The sequence below is a fragment of the Gracilinanus agilis genome, chromosome 3 (genome assembly GCF_016433145.1).
Source record: "Gracilinanus agilis isolate LMUSP501 chromosome 3, AgileGrace, whole genome shotgun sequence".
Classification (NCBI taxonomy): domain Eukaryota; kingdom Metazoa; phylum Chordata; class Mammalia; order Didelphimorphia; family Didelphidae; genus Gracilinanus; species Gracilinanus agilis.
The window spans coordinates 501,410,659-501,424,094 of record NC_058132.1 but is presented as its reverse complement, the minus strand read 5'-3'; the positions used below and the strand labels follow the sequence as shown (position 1 = coordinate 501,424,094).

Here is a 13,436-nt window from a genome sequence, read left to right as displayed (position 1 = left end):
TCGCCTAAACTATTTTAGGTTGTTTTGGGGCAGGGGGGGTCTTCCTTCCTCAAGTTTTAGATTACCTTAATCCTTCTTCTAAATAGCTATCAAAATGATTTTCTCTAAACAAAGGTCTGACCATATCATTCTCTTATTCAACAAATTCCCATGGCTATGTATTTACTATATAATCAAATACAAATTCCTCTGTTTTGCTTTTAAGGCCTTTTGCAATCTGGCCTCAACTTATCACTATACATTACTCCTTTATCCATACTCTACAAGTAGTTGATGTCACAGTAGTGGCAAGGTGGCACAGTGTTGGGCCTGGAGTCAAGAAGGTCCAAATTCAAATCTGGTCTCAAATACTTACCAATTGTGTGACCCTGGGCAAGTCACTTAATTTCTAGTTGCCTTAGTTTCCTCAACTGTTAAATGAGGCTATCTACTAAAATAAGAACCTGCCTCTCCAGATTGTTGTGAGGATCAAATGAAATAATATCTGAAAAAATACCAAGGACATTGGCACAAGGTAGGTCCTACATAAAAGCTTATTCTGTTTCACTAGTAGCCAAATAGTTCTTCTCTCTCATTTCTGTTCCTCTGTACTGTCCCACATTCCTTTTTCACCTTTACGATATGGAATCTCCTTATCTTTTCTTTCTTTTTAGATGTAGCTTTGAGCACCTTTTATACAAATATTTTATACAAACTCCTTTTACACAAAACCTTTCCTGATTTTGCCAACTGCCAGGGCCCTCCTTTACTATGTAACCTAGTATTGACTTTGCATTTATTCTGTGTGTGAACAAAAATTTTTTTTAATGATAAAGTTACTTATGTGACATATAGGTCATCAAGTCATCTCTCAACTATCTTTGATACTCCTCCTGGGACTCAACTTGGTGAATGCTTTGTGAGTACAACACTAGTTATATTGTGTAGAGGGAACCCCTTCCTCCCAGGGTTGTGAACTTTCTTCTTGTCCGACCCATCCCATTAGTATGGCTGGAACACTCCAAACAAAGGTCACAGGTTAAGAGCCCCAGGAACATGACCTGGAACTAAGGGTTATGAGTCTGGGTCAGAGAAACTTTGATTGGTTCCTGAGATGTGATAGAGCAGCTCAGAGAGACAGGAAGTGACGTGGAGAAAAAGGCTATACAAGATGAGACCCTAGAGGAGATCGAGTCTTGGGCGTGAATTTTCTGAGATTGATTCTTCTACTCCATTCGGTGTTGGTGGCTTGGGCAGAAGACACTCTTGTGAGCTGGTAAGACTCTAGCTCTGAAGAGACTACCAGACTTCCAGGTAGAGATTGGAACCTTGTCAGGGAGTGAGCTGAAATTCTACAGATCAGACTTTAGAGTGGTAGGCTAGGAAATAATTTCCTACTTCCTTCCTTCCTTATTTCTTTCCTCTACTATATTTATATTAAATTGTTAAAAGCTACTATCCTCCTAGTGACTTAACAGTTAATTTTATAAATGGCTTCCACAACAATTTTTTTACTAATATTATTTAACAAAACCAATTTCTAAATATTACATGTAGCATTTTAATAATTACATATTACATTTATTTTCATTATTACATTTGGTGACCAAAGAGGTGGAAGAAATCATTCTAGTTCCTGAAAGAGCTGGCTAGAAAAAGATATATGCAGGCACATGACACTTAAAGAATAATTCAAAGGCAATGCAGGAAGAAGGGAGAATAAAAATTATGAGATTCCAGGACCTGGGTTCTATTCCTGGCTCCTCTGCTTACTATCAGTGTGATTCTGGATCTCTAGGTCTTAGTTTCTTTATAAAATAAAGAGGCTAGACCTGAAGATGGCCTTCTAGTGCCTTGGAAGACTCTCAAAGACTAAGAGTCAAAGAAGAAATTGATCTGCCTTGGTAAAGAGTTTCCTCTATTTATGAAATCCAAATTCTAGAAACACAAACACACAGGCACAGGTACAGACACAGACACAATGGCAATTCAAGAAGGTCAAATGATATATAGCTATAGTGAAATTTAAAAAAGAAAAGAAAATTATAGCTTTTTCTCACCATGTTCCAAAATTTGTAGGTCATCAATGGCTAACATTTAACAGACAAAATATGGCAATTATTATTTTACATGATTTTAGAGACTGGCAACCAGAAGCAGAGAAAATTTTACTTATCACAATTGGCTCACCTCATAGAAGAGGCCTTCAGGGAACTGCTGGAAGCACTGGGCGCACACGAAGCACTGTTCATGATACAGCTCCCCGTTGCTGTTCACAATCTTCTCAGCAGGTGCAAAGCCTCCTTTACATCTTTCACACAGGGCATTAGCCAAGGCATTTGCCATGTTGCTGTAAAAGACAAAGGGTTGGGGGGAGCACAAAGATTGTGAAACTTTTTTCATTCTTAAATTTGCAGAGATAAAATGGTAAGTAAAACATGATCATGGGATTCAGGGCTAGAATTTCTTTCATTTTATACTCGCAGAAACTTAGGCCCAGGCAAGTGAAGTGATTCCCTCAAGTTTGTTGTTGTTGTTCAGTCACTTCAGTTGTATCTGACTCTTTTTGATCCCATTTTGGGTTTTCTGGGGAAAGGTACTGGTTTACCATTTGCTTTTCTAGTTCATTTTACAGATGAGAAAACGGTGGCTCTTAAAAAGTGTTAAGTGATTTTCCCAAGGTCACACAGCTAGTAAGTGCCTATTATATGTCAGGACTATTAGATGCTAAGAATACAATGACCAAAAAAAAAATCATTCTCACCCTCTAGGAGTTAAAATTTTTTTACTTTTATTTTTTAATTTTTCCCCATGATTACATGATTCTTGTTTTCTCTCTCTCCTCTGCCCTCTCCCTTTTCAGAGCTGACAAGCAATTTCACTGGGTTATACATACATTATTACTCAAATCCTATTTCCATATTATTCATTTTTGCAATAGAGTAATCTTTTAAAACTAATACTCCAAATCATATACTCAAACAAATAAGTAATAAATCATGTTTTCTTCTGGATTTCTACTAGGAGTTTACTTTTTAACAAAGGGATAGGAATATTTAGATAAAAAACTAAGTACAAAATATATGCATGAGCAAATGCAAAATAATCTTGGGAGAAAGAGGACCCTTGTAACTGGACTAGAAAGACCAACAAAGTAGAATTTCTAAGAAGCAAGGAATAAATATTCTCTTTGTGGAGCCCTGTCCCCTACCCTAGAAAGACATGGAGGCTATCATGGATGAGAAACAGCTGGAAGGTCAGTTTGGATGGAATAAAGGACACTGGGTGAGGAATGATGTGACTTTTAAGGCTGCAAAAATGGTTGGGAGTCAGCCTATGGAGGATTTGAAATGCCAGGCTTGGGGTTTTGTATTTTATCCCAGAAGTAACAGCGAGCTGGTAACTCCTACCTCTATTCATGTTCTCTTCATACAAATAGGCAGACAAGCCAATAAAATGCTGCAAAAATTTTATTGCTTTGGAATTATATACAACTAAAAGGGTTGAAAAGCCTTTAATATTAAGCTATCAAGTGAAATCATCTCAAAAGTTTCTTGACTCTAATAAAAATGCTAATGAGATTTCAAAATGGAATATTATTGCCAAATAGAACAGGTTATACAGGTAGAAATCTTGACGTTTTAACCCAGGTGGCCTCTTTGTTTGGAAACTGGGAAAAAACTACTGCTTAAAAAGTTATTTCCATATAGCAAAATTATTAGCATCTATTCATGTATTGCTTTCAGATGCAACAGGGCACTCTCCTTGCAGCACTGTGAGGTAGATAGTGTAAATATAACTATAACCATTTTGTAGAAACTGGTGTGCCCATGTTCACCTATTGGAGCCCTTAGTCCATCTTAAGTCTTCTAATTTTTTTTAACCCTTACCTTCCATCTCAGAATCAATATTGTATATTTGTTCCAAGGCAGAAGAGTGGTAAGGACTATACAATGGAGGTTAAGTGACATGCCCAGGGTCACGCTGCCAGTAAGAGACAGAGGCTAGATTTGAACCCAGGACCTTCCATCACTGAGTTAACTAGCTGCCCCTCAAGTGTTTTATTTCTTAAAAGTAATGTTCTTTCCACTCTGTCATACTGCTTCCCAACAATCCCTTGCATTTTACTTAGTAACATGATGGAAACAACCAAAAATCAACATTTGTTATGTTATGGTTAGCTGACACCTACCGTGTGCATCCCTATCACTCTCTGTGCAATAATCATTATGAATTCTTCGAAGACTATTGTGTACTGTACCTTGTACCTATATAATGCCACCAAATACTCATATTAGAAAAACAGACCTTTATTTCTGGGAGAAGTTTGTGGACATTAAAGAAGCTTTGTATTTTCCTGAAGGTTACAGCCTCCAAAACCACATGCACACTGGAGGAAAAAAATGGGGATTAAAGAGGGAAACAAAAGCACAGAGTACCTTGAACCAAAAGCCACTGAATTCTCTCATTTACTAGCAAGTAAAGGAATAATCAATAGCAAGACAGGAAGCAACCCTTTATACTGCACTTAGGACATGTATTACCTATGCGGTCTTGGGCAAGTTAATTAATCTCTGCCTCAGTTTCCTCATCTCTAAAATGAGGATAATAATAGTCCCTATCCTCCTAGGGTTTTTGTGAAGTTCAAATGAGATGATGATAATTGTAAAGTGCCTGGCACAGAGTAGGGGTTTAAGAAATGCTATCTGTTAGTTGCTAATACTTAAGAAGAAATGAAGTCTGTAACTTCCAGTCCCCTTACTAGAATTTAAAGCTCAAGGGTGGTTTTTTGAAGAGAAGGATAAGAACAAAGAAATAGAAACAAAAAGAAAGGGCTATTTAATCTCTCAAAATCCATCATTATCCATTTTTCTTTTTGAAGATATCACAATAGTAACTCACATTTATGGAGTCCTTATAAGTTTTACAAAGTACTTTCTTTATAATATTATTGTGATGTAGGTACTAAAAGTATTATTGCACCTATTTTACATAGGAGGAAACTAAGGTTCATGGACTTGCCCAAGATCACATAGTAAGTAAGGGTTAGTTAGGACTTGAACTTGATTTTCCTTTCCACTACACTACCAAAGTTAAAATCAAACCCCTCTATTAGACCTAAAGGATGAAACAGGACTGTCTCCTTCCCATGGAAGCCAGACAGTCAAAGATAGTTTCAAGAAAGGGGAAAGAAAAAAAGAGAGAAAAATAGTGCAACCACTCACTCCAAAACCCTAGTTGAACAAAGGGTATTTTTCCTAAAAATAATTCAACCATTAGCAACTCAGATCAACAGAATGCAAACCACAATTATAAATGTAATGATAATAACCTACACAAAAAATTTACTTTGCACTTGTTTATAGGGTTTCATGCTTTCCAAATAGCTTTCCTATATACTTGCTCAATCTAACATTGAGTAAACCAGAAGATATTTAATAAATGCTTCCCAAGAGAATGGCTTAATTTTCATTTCTATTTTATAGATAACGAAGAGGAAACAAAGGAAGGTTAAATAATGTGCCCCAAGTCACAGTGTTTGATAGTGACAGAATTTTGTCTGGATTAAATTCAAAGCCCATTCTGCCTCCAAATTCTTATTCTTGACTTTTACAGATAATTAAAATCTATACTAAATTCAGTTAAGGATTTAAAACACATGCCAAGGTAAAGAGTTTTTTACAAAGTCTTCCCCCTCCCCTCCCCTTTTCCACACACACACACACACACACACACACACACACACACACACACACACACACACAAGTGCAGGGGAGGAGAAACAGGATAATGTTCACAATGTTCATGAGCTGTAAGGTGGACTTCCTGCCCCCTTCCTCCACCCCTCACCCAATAACAATATAGTCCCATTTTTGAGTCTAGCCAAAATGAAATCTGTGTGAAAACAGTATAGCCACCATCCCACGCTTTCTACAGGAAGCCTTTCCCAGTCCCTGGTAATTGCAGTGCCTTCCCTCTTTTAATTAGTTCCTATCTATCCTACACATAGTTTAGCTTGTACAATTTGTTTGCTTTTTTGTCTCCCCCATTAGACTGTGAGCTCCTTTAGGGTTAAGACTGTCTTTTGCCTCTTTCTGTATATCCAGGGCTTAGCACAATAGCCTGGCACATAGTAGTTAGTTGGTTCTGAAGAAATGTTACAATATGATTTCTAAAAATTTATTTTATAGTAATTGCTACACATCAGAGGGTCTAATTTTTGTGATGAAAATAACCAGACAATGAAGGATAATTAAGGCTGTTTGGTATAGTATCAAAGGAAAAATCAAATGAGAGCTCACAGAAGCAATAAGGCTAATTACCATCAGTCAACTTTTCAGGATGTGACACTGAAAAGCATTCAAGCAAAACCTGCTGTAAACCTCAGTGAATATTTAAAACCTCAGGACAGAACCTAAGTAAATAATAATCTACCACTGATTAAATCGATTTATTCTAATATGAGTGTCACCCACATCTAGCTTTCCACTTTTAAATGTGCCAGCCTCCCAACCTTCATTTATTATAATTTTCTGAAAATACTTATTATACAGACTTATCTAGAACATTACATTTTAAAAGTAAGTTTTGTTTAATTTGAAATGGGCAAGGAGTAGCTAGATGGCTCAGTGGATAGAGAGCCACGCCTGGAAACGGTAGGTCTTGGTTTCAAATCTGGATGCCGACACTTCCTAGCTGTGTGACCCTGGGCAAGTCATTTAACTCCAAATGCCTAGCCCTTACCACTCTTCTGCCAAAGAACTGATACTCTGTATAATTTCTAAGATAGAAGGCAAGCCCCCCAAAATAAATAAATAAACAACCAACCAACCAACCAACCAAGTAAATAATGGGCAAAGATAGCTTTCTTTTTAGACTCAAAATGCAGAATGAATGAAAAAAAAAATTATGGTGTTGTACCTTTACAAGTTTATGCCTCTATAGATAATACAATTCAGTTTTACATTTTAAAGAGCCTTTCTTCTACATACATTCCATCTTCTCTATTTGGTTCCAAGTTTCACCTTCAATCCCCAGTTATGTCAATTCCATTGTTAAACTGGATAAATAACAAAGCCTCATTAATTCAACCTTTATTCATCTGGAATTTTCAATAATACAAAATGTGTAATCATTTACCTTGGATTTATCATTGCCAGTTGTAGTTTGTACTACTAATGGGGGAAAAAGGACTTATCTAACAGAGATATTTTACTTCCATATAAGTAATCTCATTAATATGGGCATTCCTATATTACTGCAGGCTGCTAACCATCTATGTGTCTTCTCCTCTTTTGTGATTACTGCTCATTTTTTTCCAATTAATCATCCATAGAGGATCTTATGATATTACTTATATAATAACCTTAAGATACTTTAAAAGCATTTATTTGCAAAAAACTGACTTGGCCAATCATAAACCATTTTTATTCATTAAATTAAGTCCCCTAAGAACCATTACTGGGTCATACCTATTTCTAAGCACTGTATGTAGATGTACCAAATATATTAAAAATTTACAAAATATAGGAAAAAATTCAAAAATACATTCTTGATAAATGTCAGTCGCTAAATGATTCCCTTTCAAATGTCTTGAAATTTAATGGTATCTGAAATGGGTAAAATTTGAGATCTGATATGAAAATATAAGACCTCATTATTTGAGTAAACATTTCTTCAGAATACTATAAAAGAATTAGAAGTTGTTCTTTGCTGCTATCAGCCCCTACTAATGAAAAAGGTGACACCACATGCAAACTGAGAGTACTTTTATGTTAATGGACCACATTAATTAGCAAAATCAAGAGAAACTATGAAAGGCACAAACCCATCAACTTGTTAAAAGCAGACATATTTAGCGATGCATCATGCTTCAAAACCATCCCTATAGGGACACAATGTCAAAATAGCCAGTGAGTTTCAAATGCTGAGAACACTAGATTCTCATCAATCAAGTACCCACCCCGGGAGAGGGAAAACTTACAATCTTGCATAAAAGTCACAGAATTCCTTGTAGACTTTTATGTCACTTTGCCTACGCTGCAGTTTGGATACAGCCTTCTCGTCTTCATTCTCATCAGCATCGTGGACATCATTAATTATAGTTTGTGGGATCTCTTCATTTTCTGGAATGACAAAGGGGTGTACCCGGCCTGGGAATGCCATCCTGAAGTAGTAACTTATCTGAGAGCTCTAATACTGGGGCAGAAAGCTGCAGAATACACAGACCAGTGGGAGAAACTGTACCGTACGGGACTTCCCTCCTGATTCCCAGCAATGGGATTCACTTCCACTGTTTACACGTCAGTTAGGCAGGCTTTATAAGGGCTCTACAGAAGCTTCAAGTTAAGAGCCCAGAGGCACAGCAGACAGGATGACAAGGTATGATTTACTAAGGCTTGCTGGAAGCCAACACAGCAAGCATTCCACCAGAGTTGTCACACAGACAGACAGCAGTCTTTATTATCTAATGTAGACCATGAACCACAGCACAGTTGAAATATTTTACAAGCAAGCAAGAGAAATTGTCTGTCTGTCTGTCTGTCTGTCTCTCTCTCAGTATATTTATTGCCAGGTTCTTAAAACAGAAGTACTAGGCTTTAGCTAAACTTGGAATAGAAACAGTGGCTACTAAATCATATATAAGGATTCCTACAGGTCACATATTAACTTAGAAAACCATAAAATAACATTATCTATCTTTTATTGTATTTTTACATATACTGTTAAATATTTCCCAATTACATTTAAATATGGTTCAGGCAACACTGAGGAAGAATTGTGGTATGTGGTTTGACTCCTCTGGTCTAACAAAGTTAGGACAACTCTAAAGCTAGTCATAGCTATGCCATTTTAACATAGTTTTTTTAAAGGTGCTTTTAATTTTTTTTATAAATCAATGTCAATTTCTAGAAGTCTTCTGCCACTAAAATTCTTCTTGTAATCAAAACAAATAAGGAACAACCACCTCCAACCCAAAACTAAAACAAACAATCAAAATCAAACAAACAATTTGTGGTCCACCATACCTCCCCCAAGAAAAGGAAACTATTAACTTTCTTCCAGGGGCAACTAGGTGGCTCAATGGATTGAAAGCCATGCCTAGAGAAGGGAGGTCTTGGTTCAAATTTGACCTCAGATACTTCCTGGCTATGTGAGCCTGGGCAAGTTACTTAACCCCTATTGACCAACCCTTATTTATCCTCTACCTTGGAACCAATACTTACTATTGATTCTAAGAAGATAAAAATTTTAAACAAACAAACAAACAAACTAGACTTCTGTATCCAGGACTGTTTGTAGCATCTAGTTATGCCTTCATGTGGTCATGGTCATTGTGTTCATCATGCTCTGGGTTTTGCCTTCTTTGATCTGCATCAGGAAATACAAGTCTGCTAAGTTTTCTCTAAATTCCTCATTTCTTACCAAGCAATTGTATTCCAGAACAGTTATATACAACAATTTGTTCAGCTATCTCCTAATTGATGAGATGACTCTTTTTTTTCTTTTTTTGCTATTATAAAAAAATAGTTGTATAAATATTTGGACACATGTGGATCTTTCTGTCTTTGAATTCTTTAAGACATAGAATATGTCCAGTATGGAACAGCTGGATCAAAGGGAAAACAGTTTAGTAATTTAAAAAAAATCTAATTTGTTAACATCTTTGTGTTTCTACTTATTCTGTCAGCAGAATGCAGATGTTCTCCCTGAAGTCCTATTCTTTGAGAGTGATGAGAGGGAACAAGCCTACTAAGTTGCAGGCATTTTATGAGCATTTTTTAATTTGATTCTCCCAACAACCGGGGGGGGGGGGGTTGATGCATTATCCTCGTTCTACAACTGAGGAAACTGAGGCAGACTGAGATTATGTGACAGCTGGTAAACATCTGAGACCAAATTTGAAATTGTTTTTTCCTGATTTCAGGCCTAATGCTCCATCTATTTTGCTACCTGGCCCTTCTTTTTTAGGTGTATAGGGACAATCCAATGGAAAAACTATTCACAATCAATGTCAGTAAGGAATTTTTAAGTGTCTTCTATTTGTCAAGCATTGTATTAAGAACTGGCAATACAAATATAAAATTTAGACAGTTCCTGTTCTGAAGGAGCTTTATATTCTACTGGAGGAAAATAGCAAAGAGCATCATATTAATCTGAGCATGGTTAAGACCTTTTTTTATAAACAGACCTTTAATACTTAATACTAAGTCTAGGTTTCAAGGTAGAAGAGATATAAAGGCTAAGCAATTAGAATTAAGTGACTTGCCCAAGGTCAGACAGCTAGGAAATATCTGAGGCCACATTTGAACCCAGGTCCTCCCTTCTCCAGACCTAGTGCTGTATCTACTGGGCTACCCAGCTGCCCCACTGTTTACATTGTGCTGCAACATGTGAGCCTAAAGTGGGGGGAAAGACAAAAGGTCTTCTTCAGCAGATTTAAAACTTTACCTCATTTCTGCATTTGGGTGTAAGCTTCACTTTTCTGATTAACTTGAATGAATAAAACATATTTTCTCTTAATTCTATTCTCCCCCCACCAAATAAAAATAAAAACAAAACCCTTGTGGCAAATAGGCATAGTCAAGACAATAAATCTCTATATTGGCCAGTTATACAAATGCATACCCACATTATCTCATACATTTGAATTTAGACAAAGAGAGTTGGTTAATGAGTCTAGAGGTTGCTGAGTATTGCTGTTGTGTGTAACACAACAAAAAATGCTTATAGCATCTCAGAGCTGAAAGGGATCACATGATTTCTATGCCTATGTTCTCCATTTTAAAGATATTGATGTAGAGGTCTGAAAAAGTTGAATGACTTGCTCAAGAGTAACAGAGTGATGGACAGAGACTCAAGCCCAGAAGCTTGAAGTCCTGGGTTCAAATCTATCACCAGTGTGTGACTTCCTAGTGTGTGACCCTGGAGAAGTCACTTTACCCCACACTGCCTAACCCTTACTGCTTTTCTGCCTTGGTTTGGGAGGATTCTTAGGACGGTTCCAGCTTTTGCTGTCACTAAGCCGCCATCTTGGCTCTGCCCCTGCTTTTCCTTCTTGGAACCAATACTTAGTCAATTCAAAGATGGAAAGTAAGGGTTAGAAAAGAAAAAAGTAACAGAACGGTCTATTAGGACTAGAACCTAAGCTTTTGGACTTCTGATCCAGTTCTCTTTGTCTCTGCCTCATCCGGAGGCATTTTATAATATAAAACAAAATAAACATATGGAAACATGGAACCCAGGCAAACATCAGTTTAGCAGTGGAAAAAGCCCTGGGTGTGTTTAGGGTGTCTCCAGCAAGCCTGGCCTAAATCCCAGTCCCTAACATCCTCAGTCTAAAATGTTCCCGTTGGTTTAGAAATGAAGCTTAAGCTAGGGCTAGAGGCAGCAGAAGAGTCCCAAGTTTCCTTCTTTCTGCCCCAGGTACTACAAGTAGCTTTTGAGTCACAAAGAAGGTAGAATAAGATTTAGAGGAAAGAGGAGTCTATAATGGTCTGCTTCACCTGCTTCTTTCTCTAGCATTTCACTTCTATTTTTTTCAATAGCTTTGCTGGTGAATGCATCCTCTCCAGACTTACAATCAATATTTCTTAATAATTCAGTTATTCATAGCCTCTATCTCAAAGGGTCTGTAAGCAGCCAACATAGGAGCAATTCTGTAGTCAATGAGCTGGTCCTCTCTAGCACATGAAGGCTAGCACTTGACTTTCCTCCTTCCTTTACCACAGGGACTTGCTTTCATATTTTTATGCTCCAGATCAATTCACCCCTTGCTACGGCAAACAATGGCCAGACTTATATTTGTGGATGTTCTTTAAGACAACATTCTTTCTAGGATGAAATTCTTAATACTATCCTTCTTTCTGTATGGTTGATGTTTGAATTTTATCAAACAGAGACCCCCTAAGGCCAAAAACAACAAAACAGACCAGTATAGTGCTACAAAGAAGCTCCCTATGATTTGTAAGGATATAAATCATATATGTTACATATGCATATATTACATATGTCACAAACAAAATCACTTTTTAGTTTTGTCTGCAACATATTTATCAGAAGTTAGCTTCTCCCTTGTACAAAATGAATATCTGAGCCACTTCATCCCATAACATGCAAGAAATGAAAACCTGTTTTAATATTAATTTGAGTAAAAATATAAGTATGAAGGCAAATCTACTATGAAATCTAATGCATCCTAAAGTCAAATTTAAATGTTTCACATAATCCACCATCCTGCTACATACCCAACCCTTCTCTAATCAGTTTAAATGATTTAGGGTTGACCACTTGAAGAAGAAACAAATTTAAACTTTGGAGAAGTTTAGATCTATTGATAGAGACTGGTTAGAGAAGAAGGGCGTCTGATTTAGTGCACAAATGCTGGACTTGGAGTCATCAAGAATTAGGTTGAAATCCTGCCATATTTATTATTTGACTAGGCAAATCACTTTAACCTTTCCATGTCTCAGTCTCCTCATATGTAAAATGGGGATAATAGTATTAGAACTAACCTTATATGGCTGTTGTGAGGATCAAACAAATATCTAAAGCATTATGTAAATGTCAGCTATCATTATCATCATTATCTAAGAAAATGGCTCCAAGATCAGCTTTCTAATAACTATGCCATGCTGCCTGTGAATTAGGGTGATAACAGAGGGCAGGCTAGGTGGCTGAGTGGATAGAATGCTGGGTCTGGAGTCAGAAAGATTCATTTTTTTGAGTTCAAATCTGACCTCTGACAGGTATGTGACCCAAATCAAGTCATGGAACCCTGTTTGCCTCAGTTTCTTCATCTGTAAAATGAGCTAAAGAAGAAACTGGCAAACCATTCCAGTATTTTTGCCAAGAAAACCCCAAATGGGGTCATGGAGAGTTGGATGTGACTGAAAGACTGAATACCATAAAGTGGTGGTGAGAAAGGAAAGAAAGGGAAAGATATTATAGAATATAGAACATAGTAACTTTTTTTTAAACATTTATTAATATTTATTTTTTAGAAAAGTTAACATGGTTATATAATTCATGCTCCTACTTTCCCCTTCACCCCTCGCCCCCCCCCCCAACCCCATGGCTGATGTGTATTTCCACTGGTTTTAACATGTATCATTGATCAAGACCTATTTCCAAATTGTTGATAGTTGCATTGTGTGGTAGTTTCGAGTCTACATCCCCCATCATGTCCTCCTCTACCCATGTAGAACATAGTAACTTTTAACTGAGGATGGAAGACAGGGAAGAGTCAAAGATGATTGAAGTTTGAAGTGTGGGAGGATACTGCCATGAATAGAAAATGGGAAAGTCAGAAGGAGTGAGGCAAGCTTTTCAGCATCATGATGGATTTAGCTTTGGACATGTTGAGTTTGGGATGCTATGAGGGCATCAACAGGCAGATGGATATTGGAATCGGAGATCTAAGGAGAGATTGGAAGCTAGTGTACATTTGGGAACTG

At 37.0% G+C, this 13,436-nt stretch overlaps 1 protein-coding gene across 3 annotated transcripts in view; it reads right to left on the bottom strand.

The window, feature by feature from the left end:
• LIMS1 (LIM zinc finger domain containing 1) overlaps nt 1-13,436 on the bottom strand; it is a 68,687-nt gene that overhangs the window by 26,567 nt on the left and 28,684 nt on the right. For 2 of the 3 annotated variants that reach the window (XM_044670490.1, XM_044670489.1), the window contains exons 1-2: nt 7,964-8,215; nt 2,170-2,329 (exon numbers count right to left, since the gene is read on the bottom strand). In XM_044670490.1, coding sequence (XP_044526425.1) covers nt 2,170-2,329; nt 7,964-8,145 — 342 coding nt within the window. In that variant the 5' untranslated portion in view covers nt 8,146-8,215. Of the gene's footprint in view, nt 1-2,169; nt 2,330-7,963; nt 8,216-13,436 lie in introns of those variants that run through there. The other variant, XM_044670491.1, reaches the window with a different exon arrangement.